General features: G+C 41.3%; 1 protein-coding gene across 1 annotated transcript in view; it reads left to right on the forward strand.

The window, feature by feature from the left end:
• The window catches only part of SNX20 (sorting nexin 20), a 59056-nt gene extending 47912 nt beyond the window's left edge, over positions 1-11144 (forward strand). Inside the window, exon 4 of the mRNA XM_082270602.1 lies at positions 10182-11144. Coding sequence (XP_082126728.1) covers positions 10182-10868 — 687 coding nt within the window. The 3' untranslated portion in view covers positions 10869-11144. The remainder of the gene's footprint in view (positions 1-10181) is intronic.
• Positions 11145-21346: the final 10202 nt, after the last annotated feature.

Below are 21346 nucleotides of genomic sequence, written 5' to 3' on the forward strand. Positions count from 1 at the left end.
AAGTTCGGGTCCCATTGATTTCAATGGGGTTCTGAAATCCGGGCCGAACTTTCGGGAAGTTCGGATGTTCTGGCCGAACCGAACTTTTCAAAAGTTCGATCATCCCTACTCAGCAGGGAATAGGCTAAAAGTGTTGGCGGGTTGTGGTTAGGAGGGCAATGAGAAGTCGTCCGATTGTGAGTTCACCAGGGCCATCCTGCTGTGTAAGCCAGACTTTACAATTTACAGTAAAGGAGTGGATTTTTAAGTTCGCCTTTGCAAAGGCGTTTTCAAGCCGGCAGTTTTCATTCAATACTTCGGCCAAAGACAGGGGTTCGGTGTTTTTCCATTTCCTTGCAATGGCAAGGCGAATGGAAATGAAAAGATGTGTAATGACAGTGTTGAGATTTGAGGGCCATAGGTTAGAATCCATGCTGAGTAGTACCATTTGGGGTGTTAAAGGGAAAGAGAGGCATAGAGAGGATGTAATGTGCGAGTAAACGTCTTCTGACCAGAGTTTTCCTAATTTTGGACAGCTCCACCAAATATGGAGCATAGAGCCATAGTATCCACATTGTCTCCAGCAAGTAGATGGGGTATCTGGGTAGATGCATGCCAGTCTGGCGGGGGTCAGATACCAATTATGGAAAATCTTATTTGCGGTTTCCCAGTGAGATATGCAACGTGAGACTTTGCGGGTGGAATTCAAGGCCAGGTGCCATTGTTCCATGGTATAGGTTTTGTCTAACCATTGTTCCCAACGACACATTGAGGAGGAATTGCCACACGCCTGGGTGTTTAGAATGAGTTTGTAGATATGAGAAATCCCTTTTTAGAAATGGCATCGACATGTTGTAGAAGTTGATTAGGTTTGCAAAAAGTTTATTACTGGAGAATTGGATCAGGTGAAGTGCCGATCTCAGTTGGAGGTACATGTAGAATTGCTTGGTATTAATTGGGTACTTCAAGCAAAGTTGTTGAAAGGATTTGAGTGTGGAGTCTGAGTATAAAGTTCCTATATTGTTGATACCCACTTCAGACCAAGAGGAGAAGGATGTATTGGGGATAAGAAGCTCCAAGGTGGTGATAGGCAAAGATGAGAGTAATTCCGCTGGGATACCGTTGGTCGTTTGATGCGTCACCTTCCAAACTCCGGTGGTGGCTGTGACAGACAGTATCTAAGTAACATTTAATTTGTTGCATGCGTAAAAGTAGGGCACTGAGTAACTCCTTCGTAGGTACTGCCAGGGCCGTGGCCTTGATTTGATGCCAGGGTGGTTGACAGGATGTGAATCACCAGGCTTTGGCTTGGTCCATTATGACTGCTTTGTAGTAGGTCCCGAGATTGGGGACTCCTAGGCCAACGAGTGGTGAATTCTGGGATGCTTGCTTTTCCAGATACAGGTGGTAAGTATTGCTTGAAGTTTTGCAATATGTGTTGAGAGAATAGGTACCGAGATTGCTCTGAAGATATATAGCACATAAGGCAGCATAAACATTTTTGTCAAAGCCATTCTTCCTGCCCAAGATGCCGTGGTGTTCTGTAGATTATGTGAGAGGTGTTGAAGTTTAGATATCAGAGTTTGTAAGTTTACATGAAGAAGCTTATTAGAGGGGGAGGTTAGTTGCACATCAAGATACTGTAGAGTGGAATTAGGAGCCCACGAGAAAGGGTTATTTGTGGAGACCTTATCTTTTAGTGGCTGTGGGAGTGGGATGCCAAGCATTGAGGATTTGTTGAAGTTTATTTTGTAGAGGGAAACTGAGTTAAATCTAGAATTGCCCGGAGTGCTGGTAAAGATGCAAGGGGTTCTGTTACAGAGATTATAACATCATCCGCGAATAGTCCTATTTTGTGGGAGACGGTACCAACTGGTATACCTGCTACATGGGGTGAGTTGCGGATGGCCTGAGCTAGAGGTTCCATTACTAGGGCAAAGATCAGGAGTGACAAGGCACACCCTTGTCTGGTGCCATTAGTGATATTAAAGGGATTAGATGTCATGCCATTGGTCCAGACCTTAGCGCTACACTAGGGTTGGTGTAAAGGCTAAGGATGGAATTAAGAATGTTTCCCTGGAAGCCAAATTTGTGTAATACTGCTGTTAAAAACTGCCAATGGATGCTGTCAAATGCCTTCTCTGCGTCCAGAGATAGGAGCAGAGAAGGGGTTCTATGGTGTTCAGCCCCCTGGATCAGATCAATATATCTTCTAGTACCATCAGAGGCCTGTCTTCCTGCGACAAATCCTACTTGGTCCTTGTGGACTTGCATGGGAATGAAGGGTGTAAGTCTGGTTGCTATAATTTTGGCAAATAGTTTGGTGTCAGAGTTTAGAAGGGATATAGGGCGAAAATTGGTAGGGGAGTCGGGGGATTTTCCAGGTTTGGGAATGGTCGTTATTAAGGCTTCCAAGGATTCCCTGGCAATGGTACCGGTTGTTAGTGTGTGATTAAATGCATCACACCACAGGTGAGGGGCAAGTAAGGGAGAGTATATTTTATAATATTCATTGCTATATCTGTCTGGTCCTGGTGTTTTATGGAGGGGGAGAGCAGAAATGGCTTTTTCTATTTCTGTTAGTGTAAAAGGGGCTGAGATTTGATCTAGGTGATCCTCCGGGAGGCAGGGTAACTGCAGTTCTTGTAGAAATTTTAGAATTTCAAGAGGGTTTGGGATGGTTAGTGGTTCTGAGGTGTCCTGATTGTAGAGCTTGGAATAGAACTTGGCAAACTGATTAGCTATATCTTTGGGGTTAGTTAGTTTTTTACCAAAGTCCTTGAAAAGTAATGGGATTTTGGATTGTGTTTGTCTTCATTTGTATTGTTTAGCTAAGAGAGAACCAGGTTTGTCAGATTGGGAGTACCAAGTTATCTTCATTCTTTTAAGAAGAAAGTCAAAGTCGTGGCGTAGTAAGTCTCTTAGTTCTTGTCGATATGTTTTTAGGGCGTCTGTCAGTTTATGGGAGGGGTTTCATTTGTTAAAGTGTTCCAAAGTATTGATCGATTGTAGAAGTTGGGTGATCTTAACATTTCGTTTTCTTTTCGCATGGGCTCCTATTTTTTTTTTTTAGCGTCCCTCTTAAGGAGGCTTTATGAGCGTTCCATAGTACAAATGGGCTAGCGACAGATCCTTTATTTGTTATGAAGAAGGATTCAATTTTAAAAGTGATCTGTTCCTTATAAGGGGAATGAGAAATTAGAGAGGAGTTTAGTCTCCAGATCTTTTCTGTGACTGTCGTGGTGGGAGTAAAGAGTGTCATGCTGATCGGGGCATGAGCTGACCATGTTATCAGACCAATCTTGGTTTTTGAAATTGTTTGCAAGGTGTCTAGGTCAGTTAGGAACAGATCGATTCTGGAATAGGAGTTTTGGGTGTTGGAGTAAAAGGTATAATCTTTTTCCTCCTCATGGTGGCATGCCGGCATGCCACAGGTCATAAAGATTTTCCTTTTCTTTAAAAGAGGATAGTGCCGTGGACAGCCTTCTGGAGGTGTTAGAGGGAGTCTAAGGAGCTGTCGATAATGGAATTGAAATCTCCACAAACAATCAAGTGCGTTCTTCGGAAGGACCATAATTTGTGAGCTAGAGCCTTGAAGAAGAGCCTCTGATGTGTGTTGGGAGTGTAAATAATTGCTATGGTTACATAGAGGTTATTAATGGTGGCAGATATTTTGCATGTAATTCTTAAGGACGAGCAGCCCAAACCAACTATTTACATATGATTTTTTTTTTTTTTACTGTGTGGTTTTTTACTGTAAGTTAAAGTGTGTGTGTGTGTGTGTGTATATATATATATATATATATTTATATTACAGTAAAACTGCAGGCAAGGGCACTGGAGAAAGCACTGGGGGGCAAACTAAGGTCAATGTATTTTATTTTGTAGGTTATCAGTGTGTTTGTGTGTTTTACTTTTTGAATTTGCCGCCGGTTCCACCCCCCACGGAAGCCAGGGTACACAGCATAAGGCGGAAGATCCGGCTGCCGTACACTGCCGGAATACATCGTGGGATCCTGGGGACAAGGTAAGTAACCTCTTCCAGGATCCAGCAATTTCTCCCTGGTGGTACCCCAAGTGTGGCTTGGGATTACCGCTAATGGTACTGAAATTCCACCCCGAGCCACACTCGGGAATACCGCCAGGGAGGTTAAGGAGCATGAAAGCTGCACTGTGCGAGAATTTGAGGAATGCAAATTGCTCACAATCAGGAGATGACCAGTGGCGGGTCTTACGTTTTCTGGAGTGTTTGCATTTAGGGCTTCTGCTCCTAAAATAATGCAAAGCACCATACTTTGCATTCCTGGAGCACTCTTTTAAAAACATGTCCCATGTTGTCCCCACTTGTACCTTTTGCTAGTCTTGCGTGGTCGTGTGACGCTGTACCCAAATAAAATTGATGTCTTTTTTTTACCCCAAATCTAGAGCTTTCTTTTGGGGGCATTTGATCACCTCTGCGTTTTTTATTTATTGCTGCGCTATAAAAAAAAAAAGACAGACAAATTAAAAAACAAAACAAAAAAAAAACAATATTTTTTACTTTCTGCATTAAACCTACCGAATAAAAAAAATGTAAAAAATCTAATATCTTCATCAATTTGGGCCAATATGTATTCTGCTCCATATTTTTGGGGAAAAAAATCCCAATAAGCATATATTGATTGATTGATTGATTGAGTTATAGCGTCTACAAACTATGGGATATTTTTATGCAATTTTTTTTTTAATTTTGTTTTTTACTAGTAATGGTGGCAATCAGTGACTTATAGCGGGACTGCGACATTGCAGCCGACAAATCTGACACTAAATTACACTTTTGACGCTTTTTTGGGGACCAGTGACACTAATACAGTGATCAGTGCTAAAAATATGCACTGTCACTGTACTAATGACACTGGCAGGGAAGAGGCTAACATCAGGGGCAATCAAAGAGTTAGAAAGCAACCCCTAGGAACACATTTAACTTTGTGGGGGAGATGCTTGTACTTCAAGGATGGAGATCTGTTTCTCTGCTTAGCAGAAACACAAGATCTCTGCCTTCTCCTGTCACAGAACAATGATCTGCCTTGTTTACACAGGCAGACCGCCGTTCTGTCTGCCTTGGGAGTGATCCGCAGGTGCCAGTGGATATCGGGTCCACGGGACCCGCTGATTGGTTCCCGCTGTGTCCAATCAAAGTGGGAGTGGGGTTGCAGGTGGTGCGCATGCATGCCCCAGACCCGGAAGAAAATAATCATGTACAGGTACGTGATTTTGCGCTAAAGAGTTGCCCTACCGCAGTATATGTACGTGGGGTGGTCCTTAAGAGGTAAACAACATTGCCCATCGACCGGCACACAGTTTTAGGAGGGTTTACCATCCAAAAGGGTCCAACTTTATGAGATGCTAAACATGGAGGGGCGGCGTGGTAGGGGAAATATAATTGCAGCAACCAAAGTACATACCAACTGCAGTCAACAGGTGGCCTGGAGCTTGACCAAAAAAAAAAAAAAAACAGTGGGGGAGGGGCTGTCTTTTATTTAGCTAGGAAGAGGTGGTCCTGTGGGTCCTAGAAGAGGCATTAACCCACTGTTTTCTGATGTGAGGTCGGGCCAGGAAAATATTGCATACAGTAAAGCGCTCTTACATTTTTTATTTTTCTGGTTGAATGTACTAACCTATCATGTTAGCCTCTTTTCTCTATTGGTTGAATGTTTTTTACCTCTTTTAGGTAAATGTTCCTCAGGTTTTTTTCTCTTAGCATCAAATGTTAGGAAATAGGGAATTCTACATGTATCCTGCAAAAGGCAATTGAAACTGACTTTTCACTAAATATTACAAACATGAATGCTGAGGCAGTCAAAAGGCTATTTTTTTTTTTTTTGGATGTATATATTTAGATCCCTTAATGAAGTATTAATGGTTATAGAGCTTTTTGTCTTTTATGTATGCCTGAAGTTCAGCTTTTTAAAAAAACATGTTCAAATCTGTAAAGAAAAGCGCACGCAACCTCGGGCAATAACGCTTTAATAAAGGACAACAACACAGTACATTGGAATTGCACTCACACTTTTCCTTTAAGACAATCGCTTTACAGCATTCCAACAGGAGCTACTCGCTCCTCCCGTCCCTCCAGATGGTGACTCTGCGGTCTCCTCATTCGCGGCTGCCGCCGCTGTTTCCCCGCTCTCCTTCACTTCCTGTGTTGCCTGGTCACCGGATGCCGGTTCTAGTGCGCCTGCGCACTATACCAACGTAATCTACATGTTAACTCTTATTTGCTCCATCCAAAACAACAGAAACAACATGGCGGGAGTCATGTTTTAATTTTACTTAGTTACTCTTATTTTGTATTTGACAGCATGGAAGTATCAGGAGGGTAAGTATAGGTATCTTATGGTGCACAGTGTTGCCTTATGAGTGTATGTGTAATCTCCATTACTGTGTTGCCTGATGATAAGTTATGTATAAATCTACATCAGATTGCAGTGAAATTTGTTGATTCTCTTTCAGAGTCACTTTAGGCCCCTTTCACACTTGTACGACTTCAATTTTACCGTGACTTTGTTGCCGCGATTTTGATGCGAGTTTGACTAGGCTTGAATGTCTTTGGCCTTAAAACGCTTCAAAATCGTGCCAAAGGACTGCTTTGAAGTCAGTGCGACTCCAAGTCGCACAGATATGAACGGTGCTCATTGGAAATAATGGAGAACAACTTGTCATGTGATTTTGCAGTCCCAAATCGCATGACAAGTCGCACAAGTGTGAAAGGGGCCTTAAAGGACGACTTAATTTTCGTTGGAAAGATAGCAAAAAATAAAAAATAAATAATAATATAGCTAATACAATTGCTATACAAGCCATATTGCATTTAAATAATATTAAAAATTACATTTCCTTTTCAATCTGCAGTTCTGTAATTACAGTAACTCCGAAAAGTATTCACAGCGCTTCACTTTTTCCACATTTTGTTATGTTACAACCTTATTCTAAAATGAATTAAATTCATTATTTTCCTCAAAATTCTACAAACAATACCCCATAATGACAATGGGAAAGAAGTTCGTTTGAAATCTTTGCACATTTATTTAAAAAAAAAATGAAAAAATTAAATAAAAAATCACATGTACATAAGTATTCACAGCCTATGCTTAATACTTTGTTGAACAACCTTTGGCACCAATTACAGCCTCAATCTTTTTGAATATGATGCTACAAGCTTGGCACACCTATTTTTGGACAGTTTCTCCAATTCTTTTTTGCAGGACCTCTCAAGCTCCATCAGGTTGGATGGGGAGCATCAGTGCATAGCAGTTTTCAGACCTCTCAAGAGATGTTCAATCAGGTTCAAGTCTGGGCTCTAGCTGGACCACTCAAGGACATTCACAGAGTTGTCCCTTAGCCACTCCTTTGTTATCTTGACTGTGTGCTTAGGGTCGTTGTCCTGTTGGACGATGAACCTTCACCCCAGTCTGAGGTCCAGAGTGCCCTGGAGCAGGTTTTCATCAAGGATGTCTTTGTACATTACTGCATTCATCTTTGCCTGGATCCTGACTTGTCTCCTAGTTCCTACCACTGAAAAACCTCCCCACAGCATGATGCTGCCACCACCATGCTTCACAGTAGGGATGGTATTGGCCAGGTGATGAGCGGTGCCTGGTTTCCTCCAGACATGATGCTTGCAATTTAAGCCAAAGAGTTCAATCTTTGTTTAATCAGACCAGAGAATTTTGTTCTTATGGTCTGAGAGTCCTTCAGGTGCCTTTTGGCAAACTCCAGGCGAGCTGTCATGTGCCTTTTACTGAGGAGTGGCTTCCATCTGGCCACTCTACCATACAGGCCTGATTGATGGAGTGCTGCAGAGATGGTTGTCCTTCTGGAAGGTTCTCCTCTCTCCACAGAGAAACGCTGGAGCTCTGTCAGAGTGACCATCTGGTTCTTGGTCACCTCCCTGACTAAGGCCCTCCCCTCCCCAATTGTTCAGTTTGGCCAGGCGGCCCATTCTAGGAAGAGTCCTGGTGGTTCCAAACTTCTTCCATTTACAGATGATGGAGGCTACTGTACTCATTGGGACCTTCAATGCTGCAGAAATGTTTCTGTATCCTTCCCTAGATCTGTGCCTCAATACAATTCTGTCTCGGAGGTCTACAGACAATTCTTTGGACTTCATGGCTTGGTTTGTACTCTGACATGCACTGTTAACTGTGGGACCTCATATAGACAGGTGTGTGCCTTTCCAAATCATGTCCAATCAAGTTGTAGAAACATCTCAAGGATGATCAGTGGAAACAGGATGCACCTGAGCTCAATTTTGAGTGTCATGGCATAGGCTGTGAATATTTATGTACATGTGAATTTTTTAGATTTTTATTTTTAATAAATTTGCAGTTTTTAAACAAACTTCTTTAAGGTTGTCATTATGTAGTATTGTTTGTAGAATTTTGAGAAAAATTAATTTAATCAATTTTGGAATAAGGCTGTAACATAACAAAATGTGGATAAAGTGATGCGCTGTGAATACTTTCTGCATTCAATGTATATGTAATATTAAATGCAATACAGTAAACTGGAGGCCTTCTGTACACTGTTTCTGTACAGAACACTACCAGAAATTTCATTTCTTGCTTGTTTTATTGGCTCACTGATTTTCCAAGAAGTCTACTCTAGGATACAGATTTTAGGCATCCTCTGCAACAAACATTTAATTACTCCCAAAGGGTTAATTAGTTCTAAAAGGATGCAGACACTGTAACTTTCCTTATTAGAACCATGCAATTGCATCAGCTGAATAATGAAAAAAAAAACACTCCCATTCAAATTCAGTTTGCACAATGACATAATCAAACAAAGAGCGATTTCTTCAGAGCACAAACCGGTAGGAATTGGCAAAAAAGTTTGTTAAAATCCCTGCAATGTACACTGATCACACAGAGTAGGATTCATGGGTGAAAAGCTTATTCCAAACAATAAAGGCTGAATTCATCAAAGTTATGGGAAATCTCTGCTTCTAAAATGGTGTGTGGAAGCTACACATCATTATATTGTGATAAATGTCACAATACAATGATTTTATTAGCCCTGCAGGCATCATTCCGGTATAACTGTTTAAACTCCAGTGATGTACGGGTACGGGTCATTGGAGCTGGGAATGTTTGTTTTTTTCACTGTCTGTGACTAATTAGGCAGAGTTGTATAAAGTACTCGAAACCCATACTTGAGTAAAAGTACAAGTGCTCAATCAAAAAGTGACTTGAGTAGAAGTGCAAGTGCTCGATCAAAAAGTGACTTGAGTAGAAGTGGAAGTGCTCGATCAAAAAGTGACTTGAGTAGAAGTACTAAAGTATTCAACATTTTTTGTACTTAAATATTGCAAGTAGTTTTTTAAAAAAATTTTGCTACTCAAGTACTGAAAGTAAAAGTACCAGTAGTTTTGAAAAAAAAATTGCTACTCAAGTACTGAAAGTAAAAGTACAAGTATTGTGTTATGTAGTTATTAAAGAAAGAAGTCAAAAGTTTGAACATCATATTGTTATTATTTCAAATGCAGCTTTTATTTATACATACAGTAGCATTTATTTTCGTATGCACTGATAATACACATATTTTAAGCTTCATGAAACCTGCCATCTACTGTTCTGGCAGTGGTAATTTTTATAATAGTAACGAGTAACTATGCAGCACAAAAAAAATATCGGAGTAGAAGTATTGAAATCATCGAAAAAATGTAGTGAAGTAAAAGTGGAAGTAGGAGAAAACAATTCTACTCTAGGAAAGTACAGATACCGCCTTTCGGTACTTAAGTACAGTAGTGAAGTAGTTCTACTTAGTTACTATACATCTCTGCTAATAGGGATTTTCCTTCACTAGTAGTTTGAGACACAACAGAATGTAGGAGGACATTTCTAAAGTTAGGGGCTATCTCCTCATAGACAGTCTCGGGTAGAAACCAGTTTCCCCATTGGAAGATCATTTGCTCACCTCTTGTTTATGTGACATGTTGGATTTTCAGTTTCTGATTCAGACACAACAGTCACCAAGTCAAATAGATAGGGTGAATCTCCTCAATGGGGACACTGACAGCAATAAAATCAGACAGGGATATTTAAACTATCTAACTTTTTGCAAAATTTAAAAGAAAACACTTTTTAAAGTAGAAAATGCAATAACCCAATATACGTTTTGACTATATATTGTTACTTATATATACCCATTCCTTTGAACAGTTGTACAAGATTGTGATCATCAAGACAGGAAGTTTTGATGGGAAAAAAGTCTTCATTGAACGAAGGTACTCTGATTTTGAGAGACTTCATAGAAACTTATTAAAAGAGTTTAAGGATGAAATGGAAGATGTGGTCTTTCCTAAGAAAATTCTGATGGGAAACCTTACGGAGGAGATAATTCGTAAAAGGATGGTTGCCCTTAAAGACTACCTTGGAGAGTTGTATGCCATACGATATGTAAGGAAATCCGGCCAATTTGTTGCATTTTTTATAGAATCCGAGTTAGGGGAAGGATACAGCTGTATCAGAGGAGGACAGTACAAAAGAGCTACAGAGGTATTGGAACAAGTTCTTTACCTCCAAGAAAAAATGGTTGAACATTGTCCCATCATGATGGTGCCAACTCTGTGTGCCCTAGTTGTCTGCCATAAGGATATGGACCAATTAGAAAATGCGTATGAGACTGGAATGAAAGCACTGGAACTTCTACAGAAACACCCAAGACACAGATACTACAGCCCATTGTTGGACACAATGATTTCATTGGCATACAAACTAGGAAAAGACTTCTTGTCTTTAAGGGAAAAATTTGAAACTGGGGAAACTAGGGCCTCAAGAAGCAGCTTTGAAGGTGAAATGATTACTTTGAAGGAGCTTGTAGTGAAGGAGAGACTACCTACAGATTAATGGTTGCAGTTGTCTGTTAAATATATTTATGTTTTTTTTGTTTTTTTGTTCTGTTCTAGGAAATGTCTAAAATCACTTTTGTCGTAATGGTTTTTAAATCCACCTTATTTTTGCAAAGTGATAAACATTATCGATCATGTATAATGGGGAACAAGGTAAAAAATGCTTCTGCAGTACACATACCCTGGCTGATTTATCCAGCTAGAGAAATTACGATTTTGGACAGAACAGACAACATATTTCCGCACTAAAATATATTAAAGGCTAACCTCTGATTTTTTTTCTATCGCTAGCTGCTAGATTCTTTCCTTTCAGTGGCGTGCTGTATGTATGTATGTATGTATGTATGTATTATACACAGGGCTGCTAATAAAAATTGCAGGGCCCCATACAGACTACCTGACAGCCCCCTCCCCCCCAACAAGAAAACATTAAAGCTATATTTCGATAAAAATACAATAAAATCATTACTAGCAAACACAAATACAACATAACTCAGAGTTCCTGCTAAATCTAAAAGATGAAATAGAGTTGATAAATAAATCTGTGTGTGAATTGGGTGTTGGGGCTCATTTACATGGGTGCTGTGGTCTGTACAGTATGAATCAGTGGTTCATTTATGTGGCTTAAGCCACCTGGATCTGTACAAACACAGCTGCAGGTCCTAATTTGACAGGTGTGGGGATGCAGGTGTACGGCCCGGACACAGACAGTGTGCATTTGGGGACCGCTCACCTGCACACCTGTCCAATTAGGGCCTGCGGCTGTGTTCGTACAGGCACTTCATCCCCATAGAATGACAGGTGGCTCCAGCCCAAACCCCTCCTTCACACAGCCAGAGCACCAGTGGGAATGAGCCCTTAATTTTATTTTTCTAACCTAAAAAACAGATCTCTCCAGTGATGTGCTGTAACTACTAAGAGGGATTCCATCTTCATCTGGTCATCTCTCTGGTTTCTTGGGCTCAAGTCGTATGTCATCCATTGAGAGCGTAGTGCACATGCGCCGGTGCTATCACCGGCTGCTCTGTTTAGGAGATATTCACTGTACCTACAGGTAAACCCTATTATAAGCTTACTTGTAGATACAAGATAAAAAATGGGGTTTACTATTGCCAGATCAGTTAGTAAATGGTTAAATAGAAGGAGTTGATATATGGATGCAGAGGAAACTGGCAGTTAAGGGGAGAAGAAGTAAAGTTGCATAGGTCAGGAAGCAATCTGGGGGAGAAAAGTGGGAAGCCCAGCTACAAAAAGCACACTAAACTGCACTGGGACAAGATAACAGGCTGCTATGGAACCGGTGTAACAGCAAATTCTTCACCCCATGGGAATGCAGCTGATCAGCAGTGACTGTGCAAGGAAGACAGAGCAATGGGGGGGAGAGAGATGAAAAAAAATATACAGGCTGGGACAAGGAGTATAGGAAGAACTGCAGGGTGAGAGACAAAGTTACAGAGATAACAAACTCAGGAGCAGAGCTAACATTAGAGCCCAGACTGGGAGGGGAGGGGGATTAGTGAGGGACAACTGTCTCGTTCTCAGCAGATAAAAGCTGGCAGCAGGGAAAGATCAGCTTCCAGCTGCTAGAGGAAGATTTCTGTAAATGTCGTTCATCACTAATCCCCCCTTCCTGTGTGGGCCCCCCTGTGTGCTTGGGCCCCCTACAAGAGGACTGGTAGTCTCCCCCTATCAGCAGCCCTCATTATACAGTATATTGTGAGATGGACATGTTTAACTGGTGTTAGTACATATAGCCAACATACATCCTCAACAAAGTAGTCCTTTGTTGAGTCCCTGGCATGTGTTCTGCATAAAATATAAAGTTTTGTAAAGCCAGAAACCATCTTGGGACCTTTTGCATTGTTCTTTGTAGAAGATAATGACCTGCATTTCTGAATCATCTACTCAAAAGCTAATACCTCAAAAACTCTAGAGTACACTTTATAGCCAGATGCTTTGTTTTCACTATTGAACAGTTCTTCTCTGTAGAGGTTAGTTTTCATATGAGATATGCCACTGGATGATATTTCTTAATAAGTTATTGGGGTAAGACTGCTCCAAGGCTAACATCAGAGGCATCTGTTTTCACAAGAAATTCTTGACTTAAGATGGGCATGGTTAATACTGGTCCCTTACTCAATTCTACCTTCAGCATTTGAAAATCTCTCTCTGCCTTTTCATTCCGTTTCACCATAGTGGAAACATCAAAACTGATCAATTTTCAAATATATACAGAATACCATGATTTGTAGACGCTATAACTTTCACACAAACCAATTAATATACACTTATTTGGATTTTTTTTAAATCAAACACATGTAGCAGAATACATTTTGACTTAAATTTGATATGTTTTATAACAAAGTAAAAAATATAGTTTTTTTCCAAAATTTTCAGTCTTTTTTAACTTATAAAGCAAAAAATAAAAAGCCTAGTGATCAAATTCCAGTAAAATAAAGCTTTATTTGTGTGAAAAAAAAAGATATCATTTTGTTTGGGTACAGTGTTGCATGACTGTGCAATTGGCAGGTAAAACAGTGCAGTGTTGAATAGCAAAAGATGGATATGGAGCCATCAAGAAAAATAAAAAAAATTGTTAACTAATACTTACTGCAATTTTCCTTTCCTAACAAGCTCCAAGGCAAAAAATAGCAATGTTTGCACTTGTATCAATAGGCTCATACTTGTGTTTCAGTGTTCAAGTTTCTATTTGGACTTTTTTCATTGTCCAAAAAAAACCCACCAAAAATCTATAAAAAAAAAGTGCATACAGTTATTTTATATTATACTTTTTTTGTCCTGAATGAATCACTCGTGCCTATGAGCTGGCAATATCTAACAGATTATTTTGTTATAAAAAAAACATTCATGTTAAAAGTAAATTATATAATGTTATTATAACTATAGCTGACTGAACAGAAAAAAATGCAACAAATCTTTCAGCTTTTTTTTTTATTATGCTGTAAATTAGTTTCCACAACATTAAAAGCATATGATGATTTACCACTAGGTGGCAGAAATGCATTTGCTGTAAATTGTTAAGCACCCTATTTGGTGATCATTTTATGCTTAAAGAAATAACACAGAGGTTCTGGAGAGAATGCTTATTTCATGCAACATCTGTGTACAGCCTGCTTGCTATTTTGCAACTCAAGTAATAACATGGTGGCGATAAATACAATATATACTGAACTGCAGTGCAAGGATTACAAATGTTTTACCATCATGTTAAAATGAACATATGTGTGCCTGTACATGCAAGTACAGGTTAAATTAAAGCCGATTTTAACCAATGAGTGATTCACATTATTTTAGCTAAATGTGTGGCCAGGTATGACATCTTGCTATAGGTATGGAGAAACAAGAGCGTAAGGATTGTGCAGCTGAAGATTGTTGAGCAGAACACAGAATATTGTAGAAGATCATAGACCATTGTGGAAGAGGAGAAAAGGGAAAGAAAAATTATTGACAATCAGGACAAAAAAGGAGGCAGAATGGCAGCTGAACATAATGGGGTGGGGGCAGAGTGGCAAATAGTTATAGACTTGGTGGGGAGTAAAAACATCCAGCAGAAGTAGAAGCCTCAAGTTCTAGGTCCACAGGTTGCAGACACAACCAGCACAGTGAATGTTTAGGTGTGCACAGGGCTTTGTTAGAGAACCAACTAGTGTCCGGGCCTTTACCTGGAGATAGAGAAGATCTGCATTTAGGAGTCAGGGTGGGGACTAAATCAGCTGGGAGATGAAGACGTGTACACAGAATCTGTGTGAGAGTAGACTGTCTGAAAGATACAGATGAGGACCTGAGGAGTGAGGCCAGAGTAGTGGTAATGCAAGAGCAAGCCAGGGGACAAGTAAAATATTTATTTGCTTTCATCTGACATTTAGCCTGCCCCTGGGAAGACGTCACCGATGACGAAACTCGCTGAAATTGGCTTTCACTGAAGACACCATCCTTGCTTAGTCGTTACTCACGGCGTTCCTTTTCTCATGAGCTGACAGTCTGCTGGTTTTTTACTTGTTTGTGCCTGTTTACAACTCATCGAAGGTACTTCTTATGTATTTTAAATAAAATGACTTAAATGTTAGCAGGATTCACTATGCTTGTTAATTTTTTTTTTTTTTTATTCCAGATCCATTTGGAACTGCTTCTGAGCAGCCACCACCTATCTCGGATGCCGGGTTATTTTTTGCTTTTATGACCATTATAATTTATGGTCCATGCTATCTGGTAAGAAGCATATGCTAAGTGTTGATGCTTGGTGGTTACTTATACACTTTTTTACACTTTATGGACACTCTTTTTTAATATTGAAAAGGACTTTTTCATTGAAAGGACTTTATGTTCACCTAACACTGGATTTTGCACCCATTTCATTATATCACTTTCATATGATTGATTTTTTCAATTATATATTTTGCTCATAATTTATTCACTGCATGTTTAGTTGTTTTCTTGCCACATTATTTACCATATAATTATTCATGATTGCACTACTAGGATTTAGTGTCACTTCTTATTTATATTGTCTGAAAGATGAAGGCCTGAGGAGTGAGGCCAGAGTAGCTGTGATGCAAGAGCAAGCCAGGGGGCAAGTCAAATATTTATTTTCTTATGGAAGAGAGATTATTAATAAAAAAAAAAAAAACTCTGTGAGTGTAACCTTTTGTGTGTCCTGTATAAAGCATGTGTTCACATTCACCCTCTGTACACCTCTTGGCTCCTTGCTCCACTGGCCCACACCCTAACTTCTGGGCAGAGGATAGGTCTCCTAGGTGGAGCCCTGAACTCTAGATATTTTCCCAACAAAAATGGTGCACACACCTACACAGTTAGTGGAAGTGCCAAACTGCACAATTGTAGTAAAAGATACTGGGGGTCATCAACCCAAATGTTGGTTTATGTAACAAAGGTCAGATGGTTTCTGGCAAAATAGGGACCCAGGGCTGAAGGCTTTAGCCCAATCAAGTCTCTACAAAGCCTTTGGGCTCCAGGATCCAGACCAGGATTAACGAATCCCAGAGGAATCTGAAAATCGAATTTCCTCCTTATTAGATATACATAGCACCTCCTTTAGGTGATTTCAAATCCTCCTCATTATGGCTCATCAGATGACCTTTCCTGTGTCCCTCTAATACACTACTGTAGGCACTAAAAAGATTTTCTACACCATATTTTTTCACCATATGTATAAGTACCCTCCTACTTCCCTGGAGCTTTCTAAAGCGGAGAAACATTTTACTTAAACTACTCTCCCAAGCCTGTACAGGTTCTACCTCCACTGCACTATTTACCTCTGGAGTTTCTGCTAAACCATCACTACATTCATCACTATATTTGTTAGCTCCTGCTAGATTCTCATCCAGGATTACCAGTATCTTCGATGTTATCTGCGGTAATTAGGTTATCACAGATCAGCAACCATACATTATACCAACTCCTCTGGCATATACTGTAACACTCCACCAGCAACTGTATCGACATCTGACTTTCTTTGCATGAGCCAACATTTGGGTTGATGACCCCAATATCTTTATTTACACTTGTGCAATCTGGCACTTTCACCAACACCACTCTGTTTTGCACAAACTAGCTGGCAAAACCATTTATGTAACCGTTTCTTGGGTCATGGTCAAAATTTCTGTTGGTGCTTTCTTACTCAGTCCTTCCACCTCACAAGGGATATCCACTGCTGCTGCAAAAGTTTCCCCCCTTCTGCAAGCTGGCTAGCAGCCCATCGAACTGCAACAGTAGAAGGTCCACCCCTCACTGTTACACACAGAGACATTTTACATTATTGACAAACTTTTTTTTCAAAACCATCCTGATCTGTTTTATCTGTGCTCCAGTCAAAGGTACGCAGCAGTATCAACCCATCTGATACATTACAAGAGAAGTATGGCCAAAGCTTGTTTAGCCATATGTCTAATGTGGGTCACAGTAATGCACTTCCTTTTGCAGCCCTGTGACCCAGAGTCAGCTGACAGTGGGCTTAATTTGCTGTTGGCTAATGTCACAGACCTACTCCAGTCTCTGAGAGGAGCCTGACAATAATGTCCGGATCCACCCAGATTCCTAACTGGCAGCTGTCTCAGTACACTGCTGAGAGCCTGAGTCAGCCATTCCAGCTCCAGCCCCCTCCCCAGCCTGGCGCTCCAGTGATCTCTGGAGGGGCAGAGCACAGAGTGGTGATTGACAGACACCGCTCTTTGCTCAGAGCGGACCTGAGAACTGAGCAATTAGGTGATTGCTCAGTTCTTGGGCTTAAAGTTGGCAAAGGATCAGGTAGCAGGTAGGTAAGTATGTGTTTTTTTTTTTCAATCCCGCATTTCTCCTTTAAAACACAGTAAGTTGCATTACCAAATTCTTATTTTTGTGAACCTGTAGCTCCACATGAACATTTTCATCTATTTCATTCTCAGTTTTGGCAGACTGCAATAACATTTTCCTGATACTGGTTGTAGAAACATTTTTTCCAATCATTTTTTTATTAAAATTATAAACCATACAGATAAAAAAAAAAACATACAATACATTATAGAAAAGTACCAGTGCATGATAACATAAGCAAGCATTGCTTGTTGAAGAACCGGTATAACGCTATTTTGGGCTATATTTACAATTCTGAAGAACAGAATCCTCCGGGGGCATGGGGGGTCATCTCAGCCATGAATTGATCACGATATCCGGTCATTATATTTGAATACATAGCCCACAAACAGGGACCAATGGTGGTTGACCAGCAGTCCTACATGACTCCTCCAACTACCAAAGGGTTTAGTAAGTAAGAAAAAAAGAGGAGAACTGGAGGAAAAGGAAAGAAAAAAGGAATAAAAGAAGAAGAATGGGGAAAGAGACAGCTATCCTCTCCTGAGGCACTAAGAGGGTAGCCTCAAATCTGAAGCGGTTGTCCCCTTCAGGTAGGTGAGCCAGGGGTGCCAGGTTTTTTTAAATCAGGAAAGCTTGCCCTGCAGAATGACTGAAAGGCATTCGTTTAACATTATCCAGGACAACTTATTCTTCAAGAGATAGCACTGGGGATTTCCAGGATCTTGCGATTGTTATTCTGCCTGCTGTAAAAAGTAAAGGAATTAGGCATTGGGTGGGTCTCGGTGCTCCCCCAGCAGGGTGTTCGAGAAGTGCCTATTGCGGGGACTTAGTCAGATTGGTGCCTGTGAGAGAGTAGAAAAAATTGTAGTATCGGATCCAGAATCTAGGAGCTTTTGGGCACATCCACTATACGTGATGCGCTGTTCCCTTTTGGACTCACCCTTGAAAACACAGGGGGGAGGCTCCCGGCACCCATTGGGCAATTCTAGCAGGAACCATGTACCAGTGCATTATTCCTTTGTAATTGGTTTCTATTAATGAGTGTGACAGTACTAACCGTCACTGGAAGTTAAAAACAGATAATTAATGGTTTGAATTGCTTCAGATGGGGCAGTTATATTTGCCAGCAATATCTCCATATAGGAATATAAAGATTTATTCCCATTTGCCATGAAATCTGTTCTTCCTAAATGCTGTGTATATTACATATCTTTCAATGTCAGACAGGTTTTCCTTTTGTTGTGTATTGGTAGGGAATGTGGATTGCCCTTTCTCATTGTTAAGTGTTAGTGACCTCACATCTGTTCTGCTTTAAGAGAAACTTATTATGGGATGTATATAGGTATGTGGATTGGATGCTAAGGGGGAGGAGGGATTTTCCCACATTGTATATTTTTGTGTACACTGTATGAGAGTGTAAAACTCTGTTCCTATTGGATTGTCCAGTCTTCGACAAGGTCCACCTGGGTGGTAACCTTGTGGGTGAAAACTGCATATAAGTCTGTTTTCTTGTTTAATAAAGGGGTTCTAGAGTTACTTCACCCTCAATCTAGAGTCCTGTCTCTTATTGGGGGGATATGCTACAAGGGATTGCTATAGTCTTCCATACTCCCTTAGATAATCACTAAGCTCTTGTAAGAGCTTGTTCTGCTGCACTCTCTGGGGAAAGAGAGGTTCATCCATGGAAACCTGGAGCCTTGTCGTAGGTCCAGGGTGGATAGGAGATGGCGAGACCCTAACCAAGCTGCGGCGGTTCGTGGGGTCTGAAGTGGTTATGGTGTCTGGTGGAGTGCTTGGAGCCCTCAGGAAGCACTAGGAGCATCTGTCAACGGAGGTACCCAGACAAGGGTGTCCTGTTCCGTTACAAGGAGGTATTTATAATTGATTTTGCAGCCCCTTGTGCCAGTCTATGCCACTCTGCATGGTTCAAGACTTCCCCTATATCCTGTTCCCATTTTTCCATTTATGGGAGTTTGTCATCTGTGAAGGGCAGAATGCTGTAAAACTTAGATATACAGTATACCCCGAACAGGTGTCAATGCGTTTACATACGTATTCCACTGGGGTCAGGGCCGGCGCCAGCATAAGGCAGCCAAGGTGGGTGCCAGGGGGGGGGCACCAGGTCCTTCAAGAAGTGCTTATTCTGGCGCTGGCCCTGCTCGCACATTTACCTCGCTCAGCACAGCAGACAGGGAACACACAGTGACAGGCAGTACAGCCCTGGGCGCTGTGAATTTCAGCTGCTGTCCCTACAAACTTCTATATGCTCTCCTGGCCCCTCCTCCCCTCTGTTAGATGCAGGGTAGATAAGGACCTTTAGTTTCTAAACCCCCCCTTCTCTACCTTGAGCCTGCCCTATTAACAATCCCCCACCCCACGGAGTCCTACCTCCAGTCCAGCACTGGACAATTGCCCACTGAACTGGAAGCGAGTGAGATGAGTGAGGAGCCCGGGAGGAGCTGAGCAAGACCAGGGGGAGGGGCCGAGTGAGATCAGGGTGCAGGGCAAGCAGGCACAGGAGCTGGAATGGCACGAATGACCATCCTCAGTGGAAGGTAGGACATGGCTTTGGTGTCTCATTCTGACTGTCTGTTCTCTGATTATACAGCCTGCTGCATGTACATCAAGGGTACCCCCTAGAGGTGAACACATGACGAATAGATCGGGAATGAGAAGGGGACATAGAACAAGGGGAAAAGAAAAATGCTGGGCTTTGCTCAGTGGGGGATCTGTCTGCTGTTCCCTTGCTGGGTGTGGGTGAATGACTCTCAGTTTCTGCAGAGGGGACACGGACACAGTAGGGTTGCTACCTATCCGGGATTCAATCAGAAAGTCCGGGTTTTGAATCATGTGTCCGGGTTTCAGTCCACCTGAAACCTGGACACATTATTCAAACAGGTTTGTGGCTCGGAATAGGGTTTGACAGGAGGGTGAGGGGGCACTATGTGCGCTGCATTACTACTCTCTTTGCAGTGCTCAAAGGTGTCGCAGGTCTGTTACAATCCTATTGTGTATACTAAAACTAAAAAAAAAAATGACTGTGCGCCGCTAAAGTGTCGGGTTTGGCTTGAAGAAAAATTGACAACCCTAGGACACAGCCCACTCTACTCTATAGGTAGTTGGATTTAAACAGACTGCACTGCCTGTTTACATCTGACTACCCTCCGATCCACCTAGACGGGAGGGGAACAGATCAATTTGTTTTTAGCAAACCAGGTTCCTTTACATCAGCTGATCTATAGAGGAGAATGGAGGGTCAGCTTGGGTACATTTGACAGTCGGGGGACCGTGATAGATTGATAGATATCGAGAATAATATATATATATATACACACACACACACACACAGTATCTCACAAAAGACAGTACACCCCTCACATTTTTGTAAATATTTTATTATATCTTTTCATGTGATAACACTGAAGAAATTACACTTTGCTACAATGTAAAGTAACAACTTGTGTGTAGAAGTTGTCTAACAGTGTAACTTTGTCGTCCCCATCAAAATAACCTAACACATAGCTAATAATATCTAAACCGCTGCCAACAAAAGTGAGTACACCCCTAAGTGAAAATGTCCAAATTGGGCTCAATGAGCCATTTTCCCTCCCCAATGTCATGTGACTCGTTAGTGTTACAAGGTCTCAGGTGTGAACAGGGAGCAGGTGTGCTCAATTTGGTGTTATCGCTCTCACTCGCTCATACTGGTCACTGGAAGTTCAACATGGCACCTCATGGCAAAGAACTCTCTGAGGATCTGAAAAAAAGAATTGTTGCTCTACATAAAGATGGCCTAGGCCAGTGAGGGTGAACCTTGGCACCCCAGATGTTTTGGAACTACATTTCCCATGATGCTCTACTGCACTGCAGAGTGCATGAGCATCATGGGAGATGTAGTTCCAAAACATCTGGGGTGCCAAGGTTCACCATCAATGACCTAGGCTATAAGAAGTTTGCCAAGACCCTGGAACTGAGCTGCAGCATGGTGGCCAAGACCATACAGCGGTTTAACAGGACAGGTTCCACTCAGAACAGGCCTCGCCATGGTCAACCAAAGAAGTTGAATGCATGTGCTCAGCGTCATATCCAGAGGTTATCTTTGGGAAATGGATGTATGAGTGTTGCTAGCATTGCTACATAAGTTGA

Source organism: Pelophylax lessonae, assembly GCF_965119305.1.
Source record: "Pelophylax lessonae genome assembly, chromosome: 10".
Classification (NCBI taxonomy): Eukaryota; Metazoa; Chordata; class Amphibia; order Anura; family Ranidae; genus Pelophylax; species Pelophylax lessonae.